This window comes from Zeugodacus cucurbitae, chromosome 6, assembly GCF_028554725.1.
Source record: "Zeugodacus cucurbitae isolate PBARC_wt_2022May chromosome 6, idZeuCucr1.2, whole genome shotgun sequence".
NCBI lineage: Eukaryota > Metazoa > Arthropoda > Insecta > Diptera > Tephritidae > Zeugodacus > Zeugodacus cucurbitae.
In genome coordinates, this window is record NC_071671.1 from 52,855,312 (window position 1) to 52,883,204 (window position 27,893).

Sequence of the window (27,893 nt, forward strand, 5' to 3'; positions counted from 1 at the left end):
TTCCTGTTTCTTATGTTTTTTATACTGCCATGCATATAGATATAACTATTTATATATACTGGTCACTTGCAAAATATTCACTGAAAATATATAAAATTATATTAATAAATTTTAATAATTCTATATATTTTAAGTTTAATATATAATATATAAGCAGGTACCTTTATGAACTTATGTTATTTTTTAACAATAAATTTTCATAAAACTATATAAACAATTTAAATACTTTTATGTTTCTATAGTTAAGCAGTTCTTCCAAATCTTTGCAGCTACTAATTTACATACACTTACATACATAAATTAGTGTGTGTGCCATGTTTGTTTTCAAATTGACTTGATGAACAGTGTGTGGCGCAGAGGCCATTAAAACAAAACAACAACAGAACCGGCATATAATCGGAAAATATACTCTCCAACCAGTTCGTATGCCGGAGCTCTCACCCAACGTATTGCTTGTACGCGGGCTCTGCTATGCTAAGCGGCCAGTTGATTATATCAATTCGTCGCAAGTGGTTGTGAATTTCTGTAAACGCTGAGAGCGCAGACAAACTGACCTTTTCACATTAATAAATTTCCAACAATAAAAATTAAATATAGTATTTTTAATAATTGTAAACTGGTGATTGAAATAAAAACTGTGAAAGGCCGGTTAGTATACAAGTAAATACATATGCTTTGCAAAGCTAGATAGCATAAAAATCCACTATAGACATTATACATATGTACGTGTACGTATGTAGTTACATATTAATTTACAGAAAAAACAGAAAAATAAAAAAATATTAGTGCGTATATGTGTATGTGTATTATTTTACGTATGTGTGTGTGCGTGGAAAGAATATTGTACATCAGTGTTAAATAGGCACTTAGTATTATGAAGGGTTATTGAAGAAGATTGGTGCCTACGTACTCAAAACCGGTTAATCACGCTTTAAACAATTGTTGTAAATCAGAAATATATCTAGGAATAATAGACACTGTTTATATTTTTTGTTAAATTAAAATAAATACTTGTATTAATAAGACATAACGAATAATTAGGCGTAAGTACATAGTAATAGTTGTTGTAACGCTAAGTTCAACACTAACCAACACTATCAGCTGAAGTAGGTTCCAGAAAAATCAGCTACTTCACTTCTTTCTCAGCTGTTATACACACCTCTCACTTTGATTTTTATTTTTATTTTGATTGCGCTCTTTTTCTAATCGTCAAAAAGTGAATAACCAAGTTATGAACCGGTTACTTATTGGTTTTTATTTAAAAAGCATAAAACTTTACTTTATAAAAAAGGTAACATTATTTCAAAATTTGTTTTGAACCTCTTTTTGAGAACAACATTCAAGGAAATACATTTTTCTGTGACTTAAATACGCTTAGGTGCAACACAACCACGTGGTTTCACTTATTAAGTTCGTTGTTATTCGGTTCACATTTAAATCGTGCACTGATATGTTGGCACTAACAAATTTTACCAGATGATTTTCTCTCCAACTCACATAGCCGCCATAAAACACACGTCAGAAAAAGGCAAAAACTGGTACAAAAATAAAATATTAGAAAATATATACTTATTGTAGGTGAAAACTAAAAAGCCGCTGCGCAATAGAAAACACGAGGCTGGAGCATTCGTACATACTTTCGCTGAAAAAGTGGCGATATAACAAAATATTGTGTTAATAAAATCCTTAGGAGGTATAAGGTGTGGATGTAACTTGGAGCATAGTAGTTTCTGGAAGAGTTAAATTTGCAAAATTTCGTTATCAGCACCCCAAAAGTCGTGAGAAAATGTGAAACAGCTGAGTGTGTTTATAAATACATATAAGTATATGTGTGTAAATATACCAATAACAAATAGCATTCGGAATGGAACCTCTACAGCGCTAGAATCCTTACCTCATGGCAAGATGTACAACTGCCCACTTTGTGTATTTGGTGTAGAGAAAAGATTATAGAAAGAAAAGTAGTGCAAATGTCACTGACATCGCTCGTCAAACGTGTGTGTGCAAACATGTAAAGCCATGGTATACGAACCGGGTCGCCGGCGATGCAAGTTGCGTCCAAGGCAAATCAAGTTTTATTGCATGTAGTGGATAATAATGACCCCCTACTGCCGGCTGCATGCACACAAATACACCGTAGTATGAACCCCTTCCAATATGCATTGCGGTAGGTAGGGCTGTGGGATGAGCAGGGTGACAACCGTGTTGACTGCCGTTAGTTGACGGCTGTTTATTATTTAACATCACTACCTTCGTATTCTCCACAATAAAATCGATTTGAAGCCGGTATTCATAGTGGACAATTTGTCTATGTTATTTGATTACATACATATGTACATAAGAACTGGTATTTACAAACTTGGTATACATTATTGAAAATATTGATAAAACATTACAAAATATATTCGTTATTTACATGCATATACTTATGTACACTACGTGCTCACAATCATGCAAACATCACGCAGTCAAAAAGTTGATGTACACAAGCTGAGGGTGATTTCGTTAACCAAAATAATATCATGTCTTTGCTCATAGAATTGTGGACACTTATGTAAAAGTGAATATTGAAGTGAAATCGTGTCCAATTAAAAAAAAAATGCGATAAAATTAATTTATTTAGTGCTTAAAACATTTAGTGTTTCCCAGTCCTCGTGTTAGGCAATAATTTGCCGGTATTTCGTCAGATATCTCTTGAAATGTGTTTGATTATAATATTTCTCCTCGTTTTTTACGTTTTCGCATTTTTTATAACGCAAATAGAAAGACCTTCAGAGGTACATATTTACACATACATTTGTGTTTACTGTAGAGATAAGAAAAGCTAATAATAACAGAGCTAATAGCGGAGAGCTAATTTTTCGAAAAAGAAAAACATAAAAATATCGGGAGTTACGCTAATCAGCTCGTTAGGATTCGGTTTGCTCTCTAGAGACCTACGTTCTTACATATAGCATACATAGCCAATGAATGTTCTCATTTTTAATCTCCCAAGATAAAATCATTTTATTTTTTTTTTTGTTGAAACGATTTAAATTATTTATGTATGTATGTTCATATGACGACATTGTTATCGATGCTGTTATTGTATATAAACAAACAAACAATAATTAACACATTTATTTATATTTGTATGTATGAAAGTATATGTACTTTATAAAGCATAATAAAATATGAAAACTTGTAATCCACACTATGAAATATGTAAGAAAATAACCTCATTATAAGTGCTATACATATGCACATATAATCCTTAAAATATTTTGAATACCGCGTGATTTGTATTTAGGTACATACTTATAACGGGTGATTTTTTTGAGGTTAGGATTTTCATGCATTAGTATTTGACAGATCACGTGGGATTTCAGACATGGTGTCAAAGAGAAAGATGCTCAGTATGCTTTGACATTTCATCATGAATAGACTTACTAACGAGCAACGCTTGCAAATCATTGAATTTTATTACCAAAATCAGTGTTCGGTTCGACAAATCGAAAAATCGACAAATCGACAAATCGACAAATTTTGTTCAGCGATGAGGCTCATTTCTGGTTGAATGGCTACGTAAATAAGCAAAATTGCCGCATTTGGGGTGAAGAGCAACCAGAAGCCGTTCAAGAACTGCCCATGCATCCCGAAAAATGCACTGTTTGGTGTGGTTTGTACGCTGGTGGAATCATTGGACCGTATTTTTTCAAAGATGCTGTTGGACGCAACGTTACGGTGAATGGCGATCGCTATCGTTCGATGCTAACAAACTTTTTGTTGCCAAAAATGGAAGAACTGAACTTGGTTGACATGTGGTTTCAACAAGATGGCGCTACATGCCACACAGCTCGCGATTCTATGGCCATTTTGAGGGAAAACTTCGGAGAACAATTCATCTCAAGAAATGGACCCGTAAGTTGGCCACCAAGATCATGCGATTTAACGCCTTTAAACTATTTTTTGTGGGGCTACGTCAAGTCTAAAGTCTACAGAAATAAGCCAGCAACTATTCCAGCTTTGGAAGACAACATTTCCGAAGAAATTCGGGCTATTCCGGCCGAAATGCTCGAAAAAGTTGCCCAAAATTGGACTTTCCGAATGGACCACCTAAGACGCAGCCGCGGTCAACATTTAAATGAAATTATCTTCAAAAAGTAAATGTCATGAACCAATCTAACGTTTCAAATAAAGAACCGATGAGATTTTGCAAATTTTATGCGTTTTTTTTTTTTAAAAAGTTATCAAGCTCTTAAAAAATCACCCTTTATAAAGAAAGAAAAAATATAAAGAAAGTGGAATTGCGTAAATAGAAATGATATTAACAGTTCTTCATAAGAATATTTGTAGGTACATATATACAAAGAGTCATATACATTCACGCAAGGAATTAATTGAATTGTTAAATTACTCTCTGGTTCAAGTAGCCGTTGGCTGTAATTACAGCTATAGTTGGGCTTAGATCCAATAGGAATAGACACAACTCGAGAGTGTCGGTGTTATCGTTCAAGACCCATGTATAAAGTTTTCCCAATAGTAAACTTTTCAATAGCATTTTAGTTAAATAAATATTCCCATCAAGTGCCTAGTCAACCTGAAAAAACAAAAGCATGTAATTTATGTCACACGCACATATGAATGTACCTTTATTTATTATAACAAACCGCTTATTAAAACGTATGTTTTTATCCATTTCAGATTTACATCGCTACTACTACTACATTGAAGTGAAAACAAAGAACATTTAAACTAAAAAAATAAAAATAAAAAACTTATAGTTCACAAAAAAATATATATAGTGCTTTTAAAACTCAAATTTAACACACATTTTATTTCTTAAAAATAACATCAAGCAAAAGTGCACAACAACAACATTGGTGTAGAAAATAAACAAATACTTTGTTTTATCAATCTAACATTTGTAGAGTTTGTCAACTGAAAATTGTGCAATTGAAATTTGTGTTACAAAAATGTCCGAAGCAACCGCCACTCAAAACTCCTCCGCACGTAATAAACATTGTCCGCCGCCCCCAAGACGTAATAGCAAAAATTGTGGCGGCGGCGGCACAGAATATCTCGATATAACCAAGGAGGAGTTTGCGCGCATCGAAGATGCATTAAAAAAAGAAGAATTTCGAAAATTATTCTTTGAATATTGTGAAGAAATACAAGATCCCGAAAATCGTAAACTCTACGAACAAGAAATTAAACAATTTGAAGCGGAACGTGGCGTGGATATACGTTTTATAAATCCTGAACCGGGTTTCGTGATCAAAACCTCCGTGGATGGTGTGACAAAGTGTTTTGTAAATGTAGCAAAAAGTGCTGAATTAACGCGTCCATCGAATAAAGTGTGCCTAAATCCAGAAACGGGTAATCCCGACTTAAGCTGGTCCATACCGCTTGCGCAGGCGCCACCACGTGAGGATCTAGATGCACAGGGCAAGCGTTGTCGCGTATATGATGTGATTTTCCATCCGGATGCGTTGTATTTGTCGCAACGGGATTCCGCTTTTCGTAAGTGCCTCATTGACACAGCGCTGGACGCTGTCGAAAGAGAATTCAAGGTGAGCAAATTTGTACTTTAGATAAAATTAGCAAATTCAGTGCAAATTGGTTATCTTTGGTTATATCTTAAGCACTTGCATACATATATACATATATGTATATTTATGCCAACATTTATCGCTTTAGGTGAATTTGGATCGTACAAATTTGAAATTTCCAAAACTCCAATTTAAGGGTATGGCACGCCCAATTGTGATACGCACATTGTCGAAAAATGCGCCACCAGAGGCTGCCGAACCACATCCGCTAGATGGCATTTCACCTGCCAAGCCATCAGCTGATGCCGGCAAACCCAAAATCATACCGCTGAAGACACAAAATGTTATAGCAAAACCTGAATTTAATGTACCCAAATATGTTATTAAGCATCGTCGTGATGTTGATCTCACCGAATACACCTATGAATTAGACGCTAAGTTCAGTGTGACTGTGCCGCGTGAGTTAGTGATAGAAATTGATTTGCCGCTCCTCAAGTCCACAGCCGAATGTAAATTAGATGTGACTGAGAAGTCATTGTATTTATTAAGCGATCGCCCCGGCGCAAAGTATCGTCTCAATTTAGATCTCCCCTATGCCGTGGATGATAAACGCGGTGTGGCACGCTTCGATACAGACCAGCGTCGTTTGTGTATAACACTGCCAGTTACGCAGCATAGTCCAAGGAAGCAACGTGCCATGCATGATTCCATTTGCCAACTTAATCGCGAAGACAGCGGTGTGGAGAGTGATATACGCGAAGAAGGCAATTTGCATTCGAATAGCGAATCGCCGGTAGAGGAGCTGAGTGACACGGTGGAGGAAAATCTGAGCGCATCAGGGGACACTGTCAATTGTAAGTATAAAAATTGTGTAATTTAAAATTTAGTAAATGGAAATTGTGTCACAATATAAATTCATATTTGTTGAGTAAAATTTATTTACCTAATAATTTGCTATATTTATATTGTTCAAATGCAATTGCACGGAAAGCATTAATATTTTTACATCCCCTTAATCATTTTCAGCGCCGCAGTCTTCCGCCACACCAGTGCAGCCACCATTCAGCACGGCCACCAATTTCCTTAAGAGTTCCATTCAGTATCAACTGCCCGCCAAATTCGACTGCAATGTCTTGGACAATGTTATGTCTTTGGTGCTACACGTTCGCAATGTACAGCCAGAGTCCATAGCAATGCTTAAGAACGTCAAGAGTCTGCATCTGCAATTCACATCGATTGGCAGCGGCTATTATCCGACGCATTATGCGCTCTACCTGCAACTGCCGGACGAATGTAATGCAGAAATTTCCTCGGCGGAAGCTGAAGCTTGGGAAAATAATGTCGTATTGAATCTGAATATGGCTGCCTCCAGTGAAAATATCCACAACTACTTAGTGGGTATTGATGCTAGCGATTTGAAAGAGTATACAATACAGGGAAAATTCAAATTGGCTCACAAATCGCGTCAGTCGCGTAAGAAATCGCCACCAACACCACCAATTTCACTTTCCTCATCATTAGATATTTCAGTGGAGCGTTCGGAGTGTGAACGTTCGGTTGAAATCGAAATAAAACCAACTAACGAAGTTCAGTCAACATGCACCGCCAACACCACAGAAGATGAGGATGGTTTGTTGCATGCAGCTGATGCCGTGCCGAAGAAAGTTAACAAGAAACAAAAGAAGAAGAATAAGAAGCGTCGTTCACTCTCCGAATCGGTGTGTGACGACATCAAAGTGTATCAAAAACAGCAGCAACAACAACAGCAAGAGCAGCAAAAGCAATTTTTGAAAGAGGCAGCCAAAATTTTGAATGATGATTCTTCTAATTCACCGGATGATAACTCATCACCGGAACGCAACGACACACTCAACACGAACTTACAGCCACAAGCAATGAACACCACGCAATCAATGGCTGTACCAAATGGTGTGCAGCAGCGTAAACAACGTAGCTATTCGGAGTGTCGCAGTGGTGATAGTATTGTGAGTAGCGGTGCTTCCACGCTACCCACCTCATTCAAGGGTATTCTGAAACGATATAGTCGTTATGAGCCGCGCCCATCGATTTCCGATAGCTGTTCGTCTATCGATGAGTACTCGTCGTTCTCTTGTTCCGTGGATGGTGGCGTGGGAAGCAGTTTGCGCTTCTCGCATTCTTTCAGTGACATACCGGAGGAGAATGACTCCAATAGGCTATCGGAGAGCTGTAAAAAGACTGTTAGATTTAATGAGGTCATCAAGGAGCAGGTGTTTAGGTGAGTTTCCTGAGTTGGTGGAAGAGCTTAATTTAAAATTTACTATAAATAGCGCTTACTTAATGTAGACATTGTGACTTGCAAAAACAAAAAAAAAACACAAACAAGCCGTCTACATGGTGATGCGCCTTATCTTGATTTGCTGTACAGCTAATTTACACAATTTCACAGTTAAATTGCGCAATTCACAAATTACTCGCAATGACGTGCATGCATCATATCAGTTGATAAAACAATTGAGCACTATTTACGCCACATAAATTTTCTCAAGTGTATACATATTTAATTTGGCTTAAATTGTCTCAATTGCGTATTATTAACTTAAATATACTTTCTACTTGTTTTCTTTTTAGGCTAAATTCCAGCATTTTGGGGCAACGTAAGAAGAATCAGAAGCGCCGTGATCGCAAACAACGCGCTTTGCAGCGCCGCCTCAGCGAAGGTGATTCCGCCGACTACGAAGATAACAGCAAGGTGAGCAATTTGTTGGTATTTTATTGGAATTTAAAGGAGGGAGACTTATGAAAAGTATAGCTAGAACAGGTATTGGAGTTATGCGAATTGCAAGTTAATAATAATAATTGTTATTTTTCAATTTCAACAATTTATATGCATCCAAGAAAGTGGTACTATCCAATTTCATAAAAACCATTTGAACTTGCCGGAGTAGACATTAGCGTCTCATAAAATTTGTGATAGGCTCAACGCGCTACGGCGATACGTAAAGATCTTCTTTGCGATTCATACTTAGTCTGAGTCTTTTGGCATCTCAACGGACTGGCAGCTGTTCAATTGAGATGCAACGCGAAATCTGTCGCGGAGGTCAGCATTTCAATCTAACCTAACCTTATAATTTGAGGAACCTCTAGTTTGTCACTCAGAAATGTTTTAGAAAAGGATGCCCGACTTTCACTATATTTTTTCTTAGACGTAAATGAAGTAGATATACATTTGTTAATTATAATTTCGAATAGTTGTTATTTAAGGTAAAGCTTACATGCAATCCTATAATTGTTTGTTTGGAAAAGTGATAACAACTAACGTATCTAATTACATTTACGAGGACGTATTTGTTTGCATTATCGCCAGACATTGCTTTATATTACATATACATTCGTATATACAAGGTGATCAGTGAAGTACTTTCTTTTTGAAATTTCAACAAAAATTAGTTTATTTCTATTATTTTTTCTTTTTGTAAGCTTCATTGATCGTCTTTGCTGGCGCGCACATGATATTCCGAAATTTTAGTAAGCGTACCTAGATTTGTCTCAAGAATAACTTTCTTAGTATTCCTCGTAAAGAGTCCTGGATTGGTCCTGAAATAATTGTAACGATATCGAGCTCTAAAATTCACAAAAATTATAATCCAAAGTTTCCACCACTCCAATATCTAAGAATGCATTGATCCTTAGGCATTAATCTAAGGGTATTCGGGACCTAAAATGCGACAGTTTTTATTATTTCTCTATATTTTACTTAGGCAATAAGTTAGCAATATTTCAAACTTTAACTTTTATCTGTCACCATTATAATTAAGAACTCTTCGTGAACCATCCTTTATATGCATATACTCATATGATATAAACATATAATAGGTTACATGACTTTGATTAGTTTACTGGCATCGCGCCAGCCATGTTCTCCTTTGCACAAACATAAACATCTGATATATAGACACCAACGCCAGTGCATAATTTATACATATGTATATGTGTACGTAGAAATAAATACTTTTTATTGTTTGCACCGAAAGTAAACAAGTGGTCAATTTTGCCATTTAAGAATTTATTCTTTAATTCACACGAATCACATACATATGTAAATCAAAATATAAATATGTGTATAGATATATAAGTAAACAGTGTTCAATTGGTAATTTATGTACATATGTATCAATTTTGCACTTTATTCGCCGATTTGTTTGTTTGCGTAGTATAGCTTAATTACTTCATTGATTGCAGTATTTTAGCCGTTAAAGTGGGACATTGTTATTTTTGCATTGATTCTCGGTGGCGCTTTCGGTGGCAATGCTATAATTACTCGCTGAGGATGTTTGCGCTGTGGTGTGTGTGTGTTTTAGTAGAAAGTGTTTATTTTGTTTTTGTTGTTATAGTAGCGTAATGTTTTTTCTTTAATAATTTTAAATTGAATGAACGCTTCTTCATTGTCGAATAAGCTTAGAGGTCTGCTTTTACCACCCTTTAGTAAATAAAATCTCTGTAAAAGAAACATTTAATTCAATAACCTCCATAACTCGAAGTTCTCCATAACTTGAACTCTTGAATTGGCAATATAAGTCAATAGTCAATAGTTCATTCAAATTACCTTCCGTAACTCGGAAGTCTCCCTAACTCGAAATTTTTCTACGGATTATGGTGATTCAAGTTATTTTCTCCCGAAGATACATAACTCTAGTTCACTGTATTCTATTCCACTGTAACCTAACCCTACTTTTGAAGCAAAATGTTGAAATACAATATTTTTAATTTAACTAATATGTTACTATTTTCCTAATAAGAACTTAATAATGTATTTCTTACATTTTTTTGTAATGTTTTCGATTCAGTAAAGACTTCGTAATACGAACTAACCCGAGCTTATATGTATGCGAACCTTAATTCTTACCATAGCAATGTCCTGAATAGTTTTCGCAGAATATTTATGATACTATAACAACAATAAAAACAACTTTTGTTTTTGAAATATATCGATTTCAATGCCATCTATAAAAACAATTATGTAACTGATTCCCAGTTAAAGGTCTCGATGTTCAATCTAAAAGTCGTAGTTTTCTCCCGATGTTGTATTGTTACTGATTTCAAGCCCCGATCGATTTTCACTAGAACTTTTAACATTTATGGGATAATTGATCCCAAGAAAAACAAGCAAAATACATTCCCCTTATATTTTAGCTTCAAATGGAGATCTTCATGTATCTATTTCATCTCATAGAACTTGTACGATATCTATTAAATACATAACCTATACAAGATAAAAAATTCATGGGTTCGAAGCCAACTTACATTAGAAGATTATTAAAAAATGTTTATTTTTGCCACAGACGGAGGGTACTTATAGCATGAAAAAGTTCCTAAAAAATAATCTTTTACTTCGATGAGATTTAATGTAGTATTATCCACAATTCGTCCGATCCAAATACAAAAAAATGCATAATAAGAATATATTTTATATTCTTAAATTCATATAAAAAATATTTTATTATGCGCATATTTAATAATAAACCTTAAAAATATCAAAATACATTTCAAATTTATTTTTATATTTTCAGCCCATTGATTTGGACGACACCGACACCCAATATCTGAAATCGAAATGTAAAGTGGGTGACAGCGCAGACAACAACAACAGTATTCATAAGCCGCCGCACGCCGGTGGAAAGCACTCCAATAAATATAACGGTGCCAATAAACATCAGCAGCATCACTACGGCAAGGGCGGCAATAAAATGCAGCGTGCTCGTCTCGAATCAGAGGAATCATCCGATGCAGATGCACACCGGAACACAATGATGTTCGAACTTGATATGTAGTGATAGTGGCCGCGTAGCGTATACATGCGCCACAGCCGCGTGGAATTGTACAAACAACAAAACAATCATTAAACAAAAGCAACACAAACCACCAGCAGCCATCGTAATTAAACAAAATCGTCTCATCTTACATTGTTTGTATATTGTAAGCGGTGCATGCACAACTACATATACACAAACATACATACATACATATATATTTATATAATTTGTTAAAAAAATATGTTACATCATATTTACTACAATTTCCTTTTTTGCCTTAATTGTCAAACATCATTAAGTAAGTTTTGTATGCTTGTAAAATTTGTAGTTGCTAAAACACACACACACACACCTCCACCCCCACACGAACAAAAACCAAAAACAAAAGATTAATTAGGCATTTTAAATGTGTATATAATATTGTAAACACTATTGGAATATTTGCGAAATTGTAAAATATGAAAAAAAAAATTGTTACCATTTTTAACCACACTTTCATATAGGGTGTGACAAAATTGTTTTGATATATGTACATTAGTAAAGAAAAAAACTAGCTGTTTTCTCGATTGATTTTATTTAGCGTAAAAAAAATTGAATTGTTAATTAGATTTTAGGCATACAACAGCAACTATTGGTAAAATTTGTATTTGGAAATTTGTAAAAAGCAACTACAACAGCAACAATTTTAACATAATCATCATGCTCATACTCATTGCATACATACACACACATTTCTATATACATACATATATACAAGTTGTACAATTTTTATTAAATACAATACAATTAGTGCATGTTTTCTCATATGCTCATACATGGACTCAATACATTCTGAGCACTTTAATTAAATATATTGAAATGAAAAAATGTTAATAAAATATTTTAAAATTATAAATTTGAAATTGTTTAATTTGACTAATGAGGCGCTATATTACTTATCGTGATAGTGCAATTTGGTTATAAATGCCGTTAAAGAAGCTTTATAAATAATTAAAGAGAGGTTCATAAAGGTTCAACATTTATAAACCAGGCTTCGAATATTCCCTCAGCAGCATTACCGGATATGAGAGTTTATTTTCATATATACTTCTGCGAAGAATAAGAAATCACATTACCAGCTCTAAAACAGCCAAATATGATTTAAATAAAGATATGCTACATATATGACTGAGATAACGGAGTATAAGTGAGTCCTACAAACCAAATTGAATGGATTTAAATTTTCTAACCTAAAATTTTTAAAATTTCGATTTACATGTATTTCTTATACTTCTATATAAAACTATATACGACTTTTGAAGACATTTTTTCGGGCTGTTAATCTAATTTGTGACAAAGACTCGGCTCTATATGAGAAATGTGAAGGCATACAAGTTTTAACCCGCTTTAAAAAGACTGGCGGATGATTTGAAAAGCTTTTTCAAGGCATAATTAGACATTAAAGTTCCAAATGGCATTTTAAGTGGCTACTAAAGTCAGCGAAAGTAATTTGATCAGCGGAAGTACATTGATCGAACCCAGGTTCAAAAAAGTGATACGGCAAATAACTTGATTCACCACTTAAATTAATATAATACGATATTTGACATTTCAAACTGCTAAACCGTTACGCTTAATTACATTGTGGTTTTAACGGGATTTTAGCTAAATTAGTTAAATAATTACAATAAAAATTTTCTAATATTTTTCATACTGGGAGATAAAAAAATTATATAATATAAACCATTAATTATTTTTTGTTGTTGTTGTAACTCAAAAAAGGTTTTGAGCATGTTGTTGAAGTGTAAGCTCTTAGCTCAAAATCTTTCCACCAACAGTTTACGTATATGCTCTATTTGCTGCAAGTCTCGACGTTTTACCTCCGCCACATAGAGCACTGGACAATCTAGCGAACTGCATTTGATCTCACCCACACGACCACAACACGACTGGCATATCTGCTGTACCAATTGGTAGCCACGCTCAATTTTAGCAATTTTCTGGTGTAATACAACAAAGGTGCGTTGTGGCTGCCGCTCACATGCCACGCAGATGCCTTGCTTAGTCTGACGTCCACAATTGGCAATGCAATTTGTGGCGGAGAAATATTGTGAAATTGTGCTCTTCTTCGCATGAGTTGCCTGTTCCACTTTGCAAGTGAGCTTATTGGCTGTGGAAACGGGTGGGACGATTAACAATTTACGTGGCAAACTGGCGAACCTGCAAGGAATTAAATTTGAATTTATTTTTCCTAGAAATAAAAAATGCAAATACTCACCACTCATTCACGTCGGCGCCGATGAGTAGCAAGCAGCGATTGAGCGGTGGTATAATTGCTTTTGTGATATAATAGATCGCATTGATTTTCAAGCCTTCGTCGGCTAGAACTTCATGTGGACTGCGTACGAGTCGTATTAACGGTACACCGGGTGGTCCATTGACAATGATGAAGGGTACGCGTTCACCACAACGTGGTATACGACGCGGATCGGTTTGTATCCATCGCCTGTGAGGTGAAAAATTTAAAATTTTAGGTTATAAAAATTATAGTTTATTTCTAATTAACCCTTCAATGTATACCGGTCCATTCGACCGACTTTCATACAAGAAGGTTAACACCGCAGATTTTCACTCACCGCGTCAACTCCAGCGCTGGCACACATGCAGTAGGTTTATAGCCATTCAGTCCACGAAACTCTTTCGCGAATATCAAATCCTGCAAATTGGCGCGTCCTGCGAGCAGCTTACTAAATTGACGACAGACGTAGTGTTTAATTTTGCTCACATCTGTCGTTTCGAAAAGAATGCGCAACACTTTCTCCAGCATCTTTGCAACAGCCGGACAACCGTCGCGCCGTACCGTCTCTATACCTTTCGCCTCGTACACTGGTTCTGCTTGATCCGCCGTCTCATACATATAGCCAACATAACGCTTCTTAGTTTGCAGTATACAGGGTTGATACACCTTCTCCAGCTTCAATTTCACCGGTTGTGGATTGTCTTTGGTTACGGCCTCTGCGATTTCCTCGCCTATTTTGAAAGCCTGCTCACGATTACGACCCGGCACTTGTACAAACATCGAGTCCGTGTCACCGTAAACAACACGTACGCGCCACTTTTCATTTGTCTCCACCATGCGGATGGCGCGTTCGAGCGTCTCGCGACCCTTGGCGACAACAGAATCTCCAACCTCCACAGCGGGCATGCGACCACTGAAATTCGCCGCCGTATAGCCATATGTCACATTCGCCATCAGTTTCAGACCAAGTTGACGCGAGTGGAGTATGCGTTGGAGCGCCGAATTGGATTTATCTAATTTCATCGATTGTTTAACCATTTGACGTGTGTTTAGAATTTCACTAAGCATGCGCGGCAGTATACCCTCACGCACTGACGCCTTCACAAAGACAGCACCACACGGGGATATGGTGATGAGATCGTCGTCTATCAAACGACGCAGTAACGTCGGCGAGACGCGTAACTGTGAAGCGCCGAATTCGAAAGGTGTGGAGCTGGGAAGACAGTAATTATTATTAAATACTTTTGGAAACCAATATTAATTTCGGTAAATGTTACTCACTGTCCCAAATGCTCCACACGCCCCAAGCACGTGGAGAAACAGTAGTTGTAGGCGATAATCATGCTCGGATACAGACTTTGAAAGTCCAATACAATAACGGGATCAGCATAGAAGCGTGACTGTGGCTCTAATATGAGCGGCAAGTACTCCGGTGCACGCATGTGTGCCCGCTGTTGTACACTCGGTGAGAGGGGAACCAGATTCCGCGGTTTTGCTATCCTTAAAAAGTCATAGATAAATATTATTTTTGAGAAATTGTGATTTGATAAAAATTATTAAAGATTTATATATTTTCGTATAAGAATATTATGTTTTCTTTGGACTTGAGTCATATTAAGAGGTTAGGATGGTGCAATATTGGAGATTGTGCAAGGGACGCGGATTTATATCGACCGCATTATATTCAATTGCTACAACAACTACAACAACCAGCTTTTAAAAATGTCTCCCTTCCATGGACATTCGGTTTCATGTAACCGCCAAGGACTGTCAACTCGGCCGCAGTCCTCAATTTTATTTGGGAATGCTTTCTTCTTCGTTCCCACTACAACCGGTTCGATGTAATCGGAATTAATCCGGATTTTTACACGGACAAGAACTGTCAACTCCCGAAAATCGCTTGGAGAGCAATAATAATCACAAAAGCTCTTAACAACTACGAACGCCTTACCTCAACATCATGCTTTCCACACGAAATTGTGAGCCACGTGACAGAACTTCATAGAATTGTATACCAATTAGTTTTGCCATTTCACTAGTGCGACCAATCAGATCCAGTTGATCCAAAAGCGACAATGTGCCGCGTACACGTTCCACATAGTACTCAATGACAATCCAACGTGTGTAGGGCACCTCAAACCATTCGGTGAGTGCACGATGATTATGCGACGGACAGCGTTTATGTAAAATATGATACATAACATTCTCGAAAGTGTACGAGGTGAGCGCAATCTCCGAACGCATTAAACGCCACACATCCAAGAGAATACGACCACAGAGCTTCAACTAGAACAAGTAAAGAGACAAAACATATAAGCTATATAAATAAACTATAAAAATACAAACCAACTAAACTAACCTCAATATCCAAATCGGTGAAATGCTCACGATCCTCATCCACATATTCACGCACTTTCTGTGTCGGCACACGCGATAGCAGTGGCGCTATATTAAAACCCAGATGCTTGCCACGTTCCAAAACATAACCCCAGGATGCCGTCTCGATTTCATAACCACCATAGATATCGGGATCCCAACGCATACTCAACTCCACAAGCGCTTCGAATGCCTCAATTTCGGTGTTGACGAAACGCATTGACAACTCGTTATTGCCGCCTGTGCCGTACATACGCTGGTTCTGTGCAGCATTATCGCCTTCGGTATCCTTTACAATGATGCAGCCACAATCATTCTGCGGTAGGAGTGTGGCGCCTTTCGTTTGCGTTGCAGGCGAACGATGTTCGATGGCGTAAAAGAGGCAACGCACCTCATCGTGTACTGGATCGGGAAGCAAATTACCACGCGTCGGCACGAATAACTCCAGAACTATTGTTGTTAGGTAATTGCACTGGAATAAAATAGTGGAGATTTAGTTGTATTATTTCTAATAAGATGGTACTGGAGAGTTTACTGTTATAAAAGAGAAGGTCTAGGGTATGACTGACAAACTGCGAACGCACTTAAGCCAGTAAGAAACCCAGTTGAGATCCTCAACAGTTCACTAAAAATTTCTTAAGTCAGCTTATTTCTATATATAATCTCAAAATTTACCTCCACGTCCGATTTGGCCTGCTGCAAATTCTCCAAATTCACTTTGAAACCGAAAGTGTTGTCCAGCGAAGCGCTACTCAAGCCAAAACTGAGCTCATGCGGTGATGGCGCGGCGTTTGCATGTTGCAAATCTTTGAGAAATGAATTTCGTTGCAGTGCATTCAAAACTGTTTCATTGGATATGGTGGTGTCGTTTGAGGGCACAAGTGATTCACTACTCAAGACTTGTGCGTTTTGAGTTAACTGTAAACTGGCATCTGCTGAGAGCACACTCAAATCAGGGCTAGCACAGGCCATTAGCTTCTTATTTAAAGAAAGTTTTGCGCGGTTTGTACGCGATTTCACATTCAGATTTTTCTTCATCACCTCAGCTGTTTCTGCTCCACCTGAGGACCTTTGCGTATTTATTAACGGTGTTGGTGGTGTTAATGTGATGCAATTTGTATGGTTCAGCACGTCCCCATCATCGTCATCACCATCGTCGCCACCATCGTTTAATATCATCGTGGTCTTTTGCCGTCTCACTTTTATCGGACTTTCATCTAACGTTACTTTATTTTGAGCACCACCTTTGGCCAACAAATCGCGTGCTTTTAACCATAATTTAGCTTCATGACGTGTGGGCGGGCACATTTGCGGTGTGATCGTTACACGCTTCGGCTCGGCAAAGTATTCGCGTATTCGTTGCGTATTTCGATGAGTGCAGTGTGTTGTGAGTGCTGAAGGACCGTTAAGCGCTAACATTTGCTGACGACGCCACTCAGTGAGACCCTTTAGTTCATCACCAAGAACACTTTTGAATTCGTCGCAGTCGTTGAGTCTGTCGCCTGAGGTTTGAAAACCAAAAGTAATAAATTAAGAACAAACAAATTAAAAATATCGTTACCTGGAATATGCAAAGCGATGTGACCGACTTCCTTCAGCCGCGTTATGTCATCTGGATTGCCATAGAAGGGTTTTTGAAATTCATATTCCGGAATGTCAAGCTTTGCACAACTCGCCAACACCTCATCATAGGTTGGTGGCAGATTGAGAGGTGTTAGTTGCACTAATTGCTTAGCGGAATTCGAAGCAGACGCTGTTAGTAAAGGCGTGGCATTATTAATAATTGTACTCGAGAAGGACATTGAGTTTGTGTTTTGTGCTTTTCCAGGCAGTTGACAGCATTCCAACGGACTGTCAGACTCATCTATAATTATTGGTGCAGAAGTTACATCTCTTGGTATACTCACTGCAGTCGGACTTGATAACTCCTTAACATTTGGCGATCCACTAAGATCTTCGGTAAATGATATATCATAGAAGCTCTGTATATGTGGATCTTCTGCATCCGCGCAGTCTTCATTATCTATTTGAAATGCCGCTGTTGGCGAAATGTTCGCTTTCGTGTTGTTATCGGCACTTTCTGCAGTCTGCTCGTGTATGGATGGTTCGTTTTTCTGCATTCTTCTATGTTGTACCAGGTGCATGCTGCGTCGCAGACGCGTAGCGCTAATGGGGGTGGGCGCATCTTCCGTGTCCGAAGCAGCAATTTCATCGCTATCACTTGAGTATCTCAACTCTGGACTCATATTATTTGTTAGACACGTTTCTTTGTCGCCTCCGCTTTGGTTACCTGGAGGAGTTGTATAAATTGTGCTCCGACTTAGCTCCTGTTGAGGACTATCTGGGATTGGTTTATCATTATCACTGGTTATAGTATTTGTTAGTACAGGAGCATTAGTACACGAACTATTCAAATTTTTTCGCATTAAATTTTTATTAATTCTCACTACACATTTTCGTATGTGATGTTTACTCGCTTCCGGACCTTTATTTATACTCTCTTGTTGTTTTTGCAAAATCACTTCCGTTTGTTTTTTTGTTTGTGTAACTTTGGCAAGCCGTTTGTCACATTCATTTTCACTTGCTTTTGTTAAAGCGGTCTGCTGTTTTACTACAGACGGTTTCTCTAGATCCAATCGAGGCACATTAGATGTGGACTTCCGAGTTCGTTCATTTGCTTTTAACACTTCCTCCTCCTCTTCAATGCTGTATACTTTTAGAATTCGCTCACTTTTTTTACGTGGCGTTAACTCGCAGGTAATGTGTGTTCTGTCCAAATCCATAGTTCTTCTAGAGCGGCGAATTGGTGTACTGAAATTAAAATAAGATAAGTAATTCGATGTTAATAAGTGTAAATGTTTAATGCAAGCAAATCAACTTCTTTTTCTTTCTAGGATTCATAATTTAAATTATGCTCAACGTGCTTTCACTGTCTAAACTGAATTCGCTCTAATATTAACTTAAGAAAGAATAGATTCTTTTCAAGGAAAAAATATATTAACTACCGTTTTGGGCTTCCCTCCTCTCCTAGCTCTTTGTTTGTTGCAATGTCTACTCGAATAGCGCTTGGACTCCAGTCCATACTTTTTCGCCGCAAAGTGGCTATAGCCAGTTTTTTGCTTAAAGTCATTCTTGCGCTGAAAATTAATTTAGAAATTAACTTAAAATTTATTACATAAAACCAAGTCACACTAACCTATTAGTGCCACCGGAACCAAGATCTAAATTTCGCAAAACTGAATTGCGCGCTGGCGTTGTTTCGACTTCTTTTGTGAGGCTTTCTAAAAAACGAATTTTCTTTTACAACAACTAATAACGAAATATTTCACAACAACATACTTTCTTGTCGCTTACAAGTGATTGTTAACGGTAATGGTGCATATTTTTTGCTCGCGCTGGACTTTGGTGTTCTTGGTGAACGTTTCGGCGATAGATTTTGTCTGCTGCTAGCCTTTGGCGTACGTGGTGAAGGTATTACATTTGCATTGTTGCCTATTTTCGCACTACTCGCGCCTTTAACTGGCGTCTTGGGCAATAAATCATCGGAACCATCCATTTGTGGCAGATTTGCCATTTGTTCGGCATTTTCTTCGGTTGGCTGACTGGGTGTAAATTTTAAGATCAAATCATCCATATCCTCTAAAATTATGGAGTAATCATGAATATTTCCATTTTCACTGGTGTCGGAATCGGTGTCGCATTCGGAAAATGCTTGACTCATAGCGGCAGCTATCACTTGCTTGTCCAGCGCTTCTGGCGAAGGATCAACTTTTATGGAAAATATATATGTATAATTCTTAATTATTCAGTTATGTTTGTATTATAATAGTTATTTACATGTTTTGTGTGTTTGTGTGAATGGTGCAAGTGTGCTGTCTAAATCTATTTGATTTTCATCTTCCTCATGCTCTTCCAATTGCTGCAGTATATCAAGCAACTCCAAGTCTTCAGCACCCACTAAATGAGATAGAAGACGGTTCTTGAAGTTATTTTAAAACAGTCTAAACATATATTTTCACTTACGACTCGTATTCGATTGTTTTGGCCTTTCTGCATTTATGTGTGCAAATAATTCTTCATCAATGACAGTGTCGTCTAAAAATATACTATCTCCACGAGTTTCAGGCACTTTACTAATAGGCGGTGTGGCGGTGGATTGTAACACTGAACCATTTAGCAGGAAGGCATTTTGTGATACGTGATTCTCAATGAAGGAGGCATCGACCAAGTTTTCGTCGGGTGTACATTCTTCTGGATAGATGGCATTGCCAATTATTTTACGAAGATTGAAGGTGTGATTCTGTAAACGATTATATGTATACTTAAAGCTTTGATAAATACTTCAAATATACAATTGTTACCTGATCCTTTTCACCAGAGTTTAATAAAGTAAAATTAGCATTACTTGTCTGTAACGTCAAATTCATGGTTTGATCCGCTTGACTGCCACTTGCCGTTGTAGACAATTCTAATGCCATTAATTTGCTTTGCAATACGGTACGATGGAATATATCACTTTCTGTTGGTTGTACATTGCAACGCTCTTGAGTGGGCGGCAATGCCAGATCGGGCACCTAATCAAAAATTATCAAAAGCTTAAAAATTTGCTAATATTACAAAACTCCAGTTACTTTTACCTTTTCAACATCAGGTCTTTCAGCCATTTTCTGCCGACGCAAACGTTCATCATTCCAAATTGATTCGATGCCAGGGTTCGAGTGTGTTTTACTATTTTTACTGCGCATAGCGAGTTGAAAGCGGTTTAATATGAAATTAGAACCGATATCCACTTCGAATTCACAAGTAGACTGTTTTTTAGCCACAGTTGGATCAAGAAACTGTGCTGCCTTCACCCCAGGAATGTTTAACTCTAACGTTAGAAAAAATCATATAAATATCTGCTGGCAAGTTAACAAAAAAAACTAACCTGTGGAATTGTGTTCATCACTGGTTTGTCGGAATTTTACAATATCGTATGGTATATGAATGAAACTCATGCCATATAAATTGTAATCAATCATAAACTGCAGTATATAGGGCACATGTGACTCGTAAGGATGAAAATTCTTATTCATGACGGCGCCACTTTGTAACAAATTTGCTGCACGCCGTACAAAACGTGGATTAAACATGTAGATTTTAAGTAACTGATGTTCAACGCGGTGGTATCCATAGAATGGACTGAAATATAATATATAAACGTTAACTCAAGTCCATAAACGAATACTATTTTTATACATACATGCCCTTGACCAGCTGCACTTTGAATACATGTATAGCACTGGAACACGCTTGACCTAATGAAATGTTAATTGCTTTATCTACATTACTAGTTATCTGGTAGATGGCTTTATTCAATGATTCAAACTCCTTCTCCTCGTAAGGTATATAGAAATAGGGGAAGACGCCATGGACATGCATGCACGTTTTACGTCCATCTGCGCTAGAACCGAAAATTCTAATTATTGGTACCTGGAAATAATGACTTTCATTATAAACTGAAATAAAAATGTTTAATATAACTGACCCTTTTGATTTCCTTGCCGCGAAACTCCGAGTAGCATGGATCGAAGCCAAATATTGGCTTTTCCATATAGAAATCGGCAATAACAAGCCGTACCGAAAAAACTCCTGCGTCTTCCTTTGCTTGGCTCATTTCGGCGGGTTCATTTACTTGTTGTGAAATAATAGAATTGGTTCAAAATGTTTAAACCACTTCAACCCTTCTTTTTGTAAACAAACTGTTGATAGAAATATATCGATAACACTAGATTAATCGCTTGTTATCAGCTGTTACACTGCGAGAAATCTTGGGGTATATGGTTTTAAAATGATGAAATTGTCTTTGTGCAGCTCAAATTGTGCGTACTTTTGCAAGACTGGCTAACTAACTATTTGGAAAACGATGGCTGGAAAGTTTCACCTCATCCGCCTTGTAGCATTGACCTTACTTCTTTTCGCTGTCATTTGTTCCGGTCGATGCAGAACGCCCTTACTCGAATGCGGTTCACATCAGAACGGGATTTCAAATATTGGATCGATTCATACTTGACGGAGTTCTTTTGGAATGGGATTTCCCATTTGCCAGAAAGATGGAAATGTTATAGCTTCATATGGGCAATATGTAAACACTTGAGCACATCAGTCTCAGGAGTTTCTGCAATTTTTACTTACCTTAGTCAAATAAATATCATCTTCACTTTTGTTGTTGTTGTGAAAGCAGAAAGAACTCCCAAAATAAATGCGTCCTAGTTAATGGCCCTTAGTCAGATAAAAATTCGGTTCTCTTACGAAGGGTATCTAAATAGCGTATCTTCTTTATTCCTCTGATCTCTAAAACCAGTAAAGTTCTAAGGACTGAGCTTTTAAAAACCGTTAAGTTAAATTACTAAGAAGCGTAGACCAAGAGAATCTAACACTGTATTCATAAGTAGATAAGCATAATAGCTTTAGGACATATACTCCTTAGGCCTTACATGTCTTTCTATGAAGATAAGAAACTAATCTTCACACATGGTCATATCTTTAGTACATATGAGTATATTGAACATAGTCTTTGCATATGAATGTATCTATAGTATATCAATATGTTTGCTTGCTCCAACGATTGCCAGTAAAATGTACACTTTTCCATAATCTGTATATAGCATATCCGTATATTTTATTAAATTTTCTGTTAAGACAATACAAAGTCATGACTTTCCTATGTCCAACTCAATTTTGCTGCACTCTATATACTGTTGTCATACATATATACTTATGATTACAATTGTTTTTATTAAAGTTTTAGTTAACTTGTAAAATTGCAAAGTGCAAAAATTTCAAAATTTATAATTTTTCTTGATTTTGGCAAGTGCTAGGGAGGGATAGTTAAAGTTGTTTAAATAGAAGGAGTATGAAAGAGAGGTAGTAAGAGAAAACTAGTAAAAAGAGAATGGACAGAAAGAAGAGAGTGCGTTGTATAAGGTACGTGGGTGGAGAGTATTAAAGAGAGCGCTGGAACTAAATTATGCTTAATTTAAAATAAGTTCAAAAGTTATTTATAGAGGGTGTTGAGTCAATGTTCTACCATGAGAGACATCATTGTTTTACGCTCACCAACGTATAGTACATATGCACGGCAAAACAATAAAAAAATTATAATTATAATAACAAAAGCAGCTTCCAATACTTTGCCCTTGCGTATATGGTGCCAATACGTTGCATTACAACCATCTGCTCCAATGACTTTTTGAATTTATGTACTTAAATGCTAACTTTTCAATTAAATTATTTTATTTTCTGTTAAGTTTTCTGTTTGCTTTTTGTTTAATAATTAATAGTTAAAGTGCTTTTTCCACGTACATTAGAAAAAGATTATCATGTGTACTTTTACAATGTGCATAATTCAGTTTTAAGTTTAATTTTATACGTAGATTACTTTCATTTTTATTTAATTAATTAATTAATTATGTTTGTTGTTTTTGTTTTTTTGTTTTAAATATTTGTTTATACCATCACTCGCACTTAAAAGGTTGCAATTAGCATTAAGATTGGTGTGAAATTTTATTGTTTGATTTTCAGATTCATGATGTTAAGGCAGAAATAGTTTTGTCAAAATGAAATAAATACATACATATATATTTGCTTAATAGACTAAAGAAAGGTGGACATTTGTATTATTTAAGTAGTATTGCCTTTATTTAAACGAGACAGACCTTTGCGAAGTTCACGTGAAACAAGTAAGCTTCCTATATAAAAACGTATTAAACATATACTTTTACATATATGTATGTATATACCGGTAAACCAAGAGGGAAAAAAATAAATAAATAACGGAACACGTCATACACGTAATATGGCGCTGAATGATATACATATGTATAATATATATGTTAAAAACATGCAGGTTTTGAAAATTTCACATTTTAGTTTTTTTTGTTGATAATATCTTAGTTTTAGAAATTTGTTTATTTTGCTACAATTTATTATATCTTTATCTAATTCCATTTGCATTAAGAAAAAATTATGGCAATTACATTTCTTACATGTTGTTTTTGTATTTTGTTTTTTGTGTTTCTATTAAACTCCATAAAAGACTTGTTGCAAATTGCCATTTTAGCGCTTATATTAATTATATATTCGCTACAAAGTATGTATGTACTTAACAAAAGCTAAAAAGATGTTGTTCAGTAAGTATTTTATTTGCTTTTAAATTCTTTTTTTTTTTCATTATCTATATATAATATTCATATAATATTGCAAGAGATTGTGTTATTTTCGTTTTTTTTTACGCTTAATGCGTAACTTCGCCTTCGCTTTTTCCACTTTTGCTATGAATTGATTTTTTAATAATTTAAAGTTTTATCAATTTGAAAAAGAAACTAATTTCTTTACAAATATATTTTTAGCTAACAAAACAATAAAGCACATAATGGTCATACAGAATTTGTTAACAAATAATGTGGGTTTCAAAACAATAAACGGAAAATATAAAAAAAAAATATTTAATATTACGGAAAATTGTTTTAAACAATATTATTACGGTAATTAAATTACAAAAACAAAAAAATTAGTAAACGAATTAAAAATCTAACACTTTAAAAGTACTGTTTTAAAGCAAAAAAGTAAAGCATTTTACGCAAATATTATCAAATTAAATACACGCAGCTTCCTGTTCACTGTGCGAGGTTTGACACAAATTCATGAAATATATTATATAATATATAATCATTAATAAATTAATGAAATATATAACTAATTTGCAAATATTATCATGGCACAAAAAGAAATTGTTGAACAAAAACAAAATTTGTAATTTACGTTGCATAAAAAAAATAAAAATATTAAAATTTTTATAACTCATTGAATTGTTCCGAATTTCTTAGTGGCGCTGTGATGTATGTGTTTTGTCCTATATGCAACTGCAAGTTTAAACGTTACTTAGTATTTTCTTCTTTCTAATAACAGAAATGTATTTGACTAGCTAGCTTTGTAAAAATATAAATGTATTGTAAAATGAGTTGGCTAAAGGTGCGAAAACAATTTCAAAATCTATTGCAGTTTTATATATCATAAATAGTTTTAATAATCATAAATTATAAATTTGGTTCATTGAAATTTCGCTAATAAATTACATGTTTAACATATTGCACATTTTTATTAGCATCCTCATAACTTCAATTGCGCTTGGTGCAACTTAATAGACGATACAATGTTTTTTTTTGTCTTTGCATGCATTATACATATATGTGTGTTTGTATGTTATTTATTACAATATGTATGTTGTTGGTTGTAGCATATGTGCTTGTTCATGTTATTGAACCTTTCGTTAGCGTAACCCTTTTTAACTTATGAAGTTTGACTAATATTTAGAAATAAGTAATTATGCTCAGTTTTAGTTTTTTTTTATAACCTATCAAGTTAAATTTTCGTGTCGCATTTTACGGGTTTTTTTTTTCCAGAAGTTTGTAATGCTTTTATTTGCTGTATACACTATGATTTGCTTTAGTTAATGAATTTTTAATTAAAATTATACTCTATTTATATATATGTATATGGTGCTCTTTTTAATGCCTTCATTGCTATATTTATTAACATTTTTGTTTTTGTTGTTAACAAAGCTTAATTTTTGGTTTTTGAGCCAACTGTTTTAAAGCACGGTATAATATTCTTTAAGAAACTTTAAAAAGGATTCCAAACCAAACTATGTTCAAAATAATAATATGCATAATAAAGTGTGTGTGTGTGTTTACAATTATTTCGAGATTTAACAAAACAATTAATAAGAACAATTTAAAATAGTTTCCAAAGTACAAATGTTTAAATTTATATAAAATATATATTGGTATTATATAAAGTGTAGCATTAATAGTGTTCTTCAGAAAGCGACCTTAAACGTCAACAACCATTTTTTTGTGTATATCTGTGTTACCGACCACGGAGCAAAACTCGTCGAAGGAGATTTTACCATCCTCATCTTTGTCGGCAAAGCAAATAGTTTTATCAACAATTTGCTGTAATTGTGTGTCTTTCAGATTATTGCCCACCATCATTTTTAACACCTACAAAGTTTAAAGTATTTTGTTACAATACAATCGATATAACGCGAAACAATAAAATAATTTAATATATTAAAAAAAAACATTAGCACACAATTTCAGCATCATCTTACTTGAAAAAGTTCACCATTCGATATGTAACCATCATTATCCATGTCGTAGATGCGGAAGGCGAAACGCAATTTTGATAATTTATCGCCTTTGACACTGAACTGTGAGACGCCTTGTATGAACTCTTTGAAATCGACCTCACCATTACCGTCCGCATCAAAAATATCGATGACGCGCTGCACCAACGGATTTTGCTGCAATTCAGGTAGTGACATGAATTCATCGACGCTCAGTGCACCCGAATTATCTAAATCGAGTTTGCGGAAACGTTTGCCTAAACGTCTGATCTCATCGGCATCAACTAAATTAATAGATAAATGAAAAATTTTAGTAAATCACTTTTATAAATTGTATATGTTTAATTTGGACATGGAAATAAATGTGTTTCGATTTGCGATAAAAAGAATTTAAGATGAAAAATGTATATACTTACAGTTGGAGCACATCTCCATGGGCAAAGAGGTTTCATTACCCTAAAAGAAAAAAAAAAAAAACAAATATTTAATTACACATTTTTAAAAACGAAATGTCAATTAAAAAATATTCAAATCTGATGAAATATTTACAAAATATATGTATGTACATACAAATTTACGAAAACATTTATTTGAAAGTCGAAGAAAAAAATATTTTAACCAACACTGAAGTAAACACTTTAGAATTTTATTTTCGCTGATATCATCAAGGACTGCAACATCAACCCATACCTACATACTTAAATACATAACATCTTATGATTGATGATTTGTAGAATGCTGAGCAATGAAGTAGATAAATATTTCAACAATGAAAAATTCCACTACGTTAAAAAGTGTTTAATCATGCTTGAATTTTATATAGAAGTCAAATTAATGCAAAAAAATCTTTGAAACTGGGACAATTGTTAAACAGAAGGCATTAACCCCCAGTGTCCACAAGTTCTTTTTTAGCCTTACAAACAAACACATGCAGGTACGTGTGTTTATGTTTGTACTTGCGCTCTGCAGGTGGCTGCTGTGTCTTTATATTGCTTGGCAGGTAGCATACAACTATTGCCCCACTGGCCTTGCAAAACCCTGGCGCTGCTGATACCCTAAAAAGCAACGTTCTGTACTTAGTAAACGCAATGAAGATAATTAAGACAAAAATTATTAAAAACTAAATCATTACTTTGCAAAAAGCTAAGGAATAGCTTTAAAAAAAATATATGCAAGTCTTCGCAAGAAGACCACTATACTTCCATTTACCCTTCGTTAACCCTATTCGTGAAACACACATTTGTATGTACATATTTGTGGAAAGCGAAAAATATTAATTGAATTGCAAATTTTTATAGAAAATGCATTATTTTACCATTTTTTACGCTGTTATTACTGTGTTTCTCAAAAGATATGCAGATATTTATTAAACGTAAATGTATATTTTCACTTTTTACACCCTGGGTTGTTGGTTATTTTCTGCTTCTCTCGTCTATTTCTTCACACTTTTTCGTACTGCAGTCTTTATTTCCTTTTTTGCACTGCGAAATTTTGGGCGAGTCCTTTTTGCACTTTCTTTTATAAATTCAACAACGGATTTACAGGAATTTTGGGTTTGTTAATATAATTTCACTTTAATTTGCCAAAAATCCTAGACTTTTTCCATTTATAAATTCAGAAATTTTGCTTTCGCTTATTCCGTTGCTGCTTCGTTCGATATGAAGTTATACACACACATTAGTGCTGCCAACACTTTTCAAATATCCCTTTTAGGGAATTTGACACCAAATTTGTTTGAACTAAATATG

At 35.4% G+C, this 27,893-nt stretch overlaps 3 protein-coding genes across 7 annotated transcripts; 1 reads left to right on the forward strand and 2 right to left on the reverse strand.

Annotated features, from left to right (window-relative positions):
* Nucleotides 1-479: 479 nt before the first annotated feature.
* Ppi20_0 (protein kintoun) lies at nt 480-11,526 on the forward strand. Of its 5 annotated transcripts, none has more exons than XM_011184697.3 (6): nt 480-648; nt 4,684-5,552; nt 5,680-6,385; nt 6,558-7,788; nt 8,142-8,262; nt 11,081-11,526. In XM_011184697.3, exons 2-6 carry the CDS (start codon nt 4,956-4,958, stop codon nt 11,339-11,341), a joined length of 2,916 nt encoding a protein of 971 aa, XP_011182999.2. In that variant the 5' UTR covers nt 480-648; nt 4,684-4,955; the 3' UTR covers nt 11,342-11,526. The 5 variants fall into 5 exon arrangements, with proteins under 5 accessions (XP_011182999.2, XP_054090903.1, XP_054090906.1 ...); XM_054234928.1 differs by lacking the exon at nt 480-648 and adding an exon at nt 1,562-1,700; XM_054234931.1 differs by lacking the exon at nt 480-648 and adding an exon at nt 1,571-1,693.
* An 18-nt stretch (nt 11,527-11,544) lies between these two features.
* Nucleotides 11,545-21,742, reverse strand: LOC105212614 (DNA polymerase zeta catalytic subunit). Its single transcript, XM_011184695.3, has 18 exons — nt 21,505-21,742; nt 21,220-21,449; nt 20,905-21,158; nt 20,615-20,847; nt 20,339-20,551; nt 20,001-20,277; nt 19,815-19,934; nt 19,317-19,745; nt 19,174-19,258; nt 18,983-19,114; nt 17,539-18,788; nt 16,653-17,479; nt 15,961-16,449; nt 15,553-15,887; nt 14,883-15,101; nt 13,939-14,814; nt 13,581-13,808; nt 11,545-13,522 (listed from the first exon to the last, which is right to left on the reverse strand). The coding sequence occupies exons 1-18, from the start codon at nt 21,631-21,633 to the stop codon at nt 13,120-13,122; spliced, it is 6,729 nt and encodes a 2,242-aa protein (XP_011182997.2). The 5' UTR covers nt 21,634-21,742; the 3' UTR covers nt 11,545-13,119.
* Nucleotides 21,743-22,603: 861 nt separating this feature from the next.
* Nucleotides 22,604-27,825, reverse strand: LOC105212613 (calcineurin subunit B type 1). The gene is made up of 4 exons (XM_011184694.3): nt 27,461-27,825; nt 26,562-26,601; nt 26,131-26,429; nt 22,604-26,020 (listed from the first exon to the last, which is right to left on the reverse strand). The coding sequence occupies exons 1-4, from the start codon at nt 27,461-27,463 to the stop codon at nt 25,850-25,852; spliced, it is 513 nt and encodes a 170-aa protein (XP_011182996.1). The 5' UTR covers nt 27,464-27,825; the 3' UTR covers nt 22,604-25,849.
* Nucleotides 27,826-27,893: the final 68 nt, after the last annotated feature.

Coding starts and splice junctions, on each gene's coding strand:
- LOC105212613 (XM_011184694.3), bottom strand. Junction 26,430..26,561: donor CATGGAGATGTGCTCCAACT/GTAAGTATATAC, acceptor CTATTAATTTAG/TTGATGCCGATGAGATCAGA. Junction 26,021..26,130: donor CGAATGGTGAACTTTTTCAA/GTAAGATGATGC, acceptor TAAACTTTGTAG/GTGTTAAAAATGATGGTGGG.
- Ppi20_0 (XM_011184697.3), top strand. CDS start 4,956: ATGTCCGAAGCAACCGCCACTCAAAACTCCTCCGCACGTAATAAACAT. Junction 6,386..6,557: donor ATCAGGGGACACTGTCAATT/GTAAGTATAAAA, acceptor AATCATTTTCAG/CGCCGCAGTCTTCCGCCACA. Junction 7,789..8,141: donor ATCAAGGAGCAGGTGTTTAG/GTGAGTTTCCTG, acceptor TTTTCTTTTTAG/GCTAAATTCCAGCATTTTGG.
- LOC105212614 (XM_011184695.3), bottom strand. CDS start 21,633: ATGAGCCAAGCAAAGGAAGACGCAGGAGTTTTTTCGGTACGGCTTGTT. Junction 21,159..21,219: donor GTGCAGCTGGTCAAGGGCAT/GTATGTATAAAA, acceptor ATTATATTTCAG/TCCATTCTATGGATACCACC. Junction 13,523..13,580: donor GGCGCCGACGTGAATGAGTG/GTGAGTATTTGC, acceptor AATTCCTTGCAG/GTTCGCCAGTTTGCCACGTA.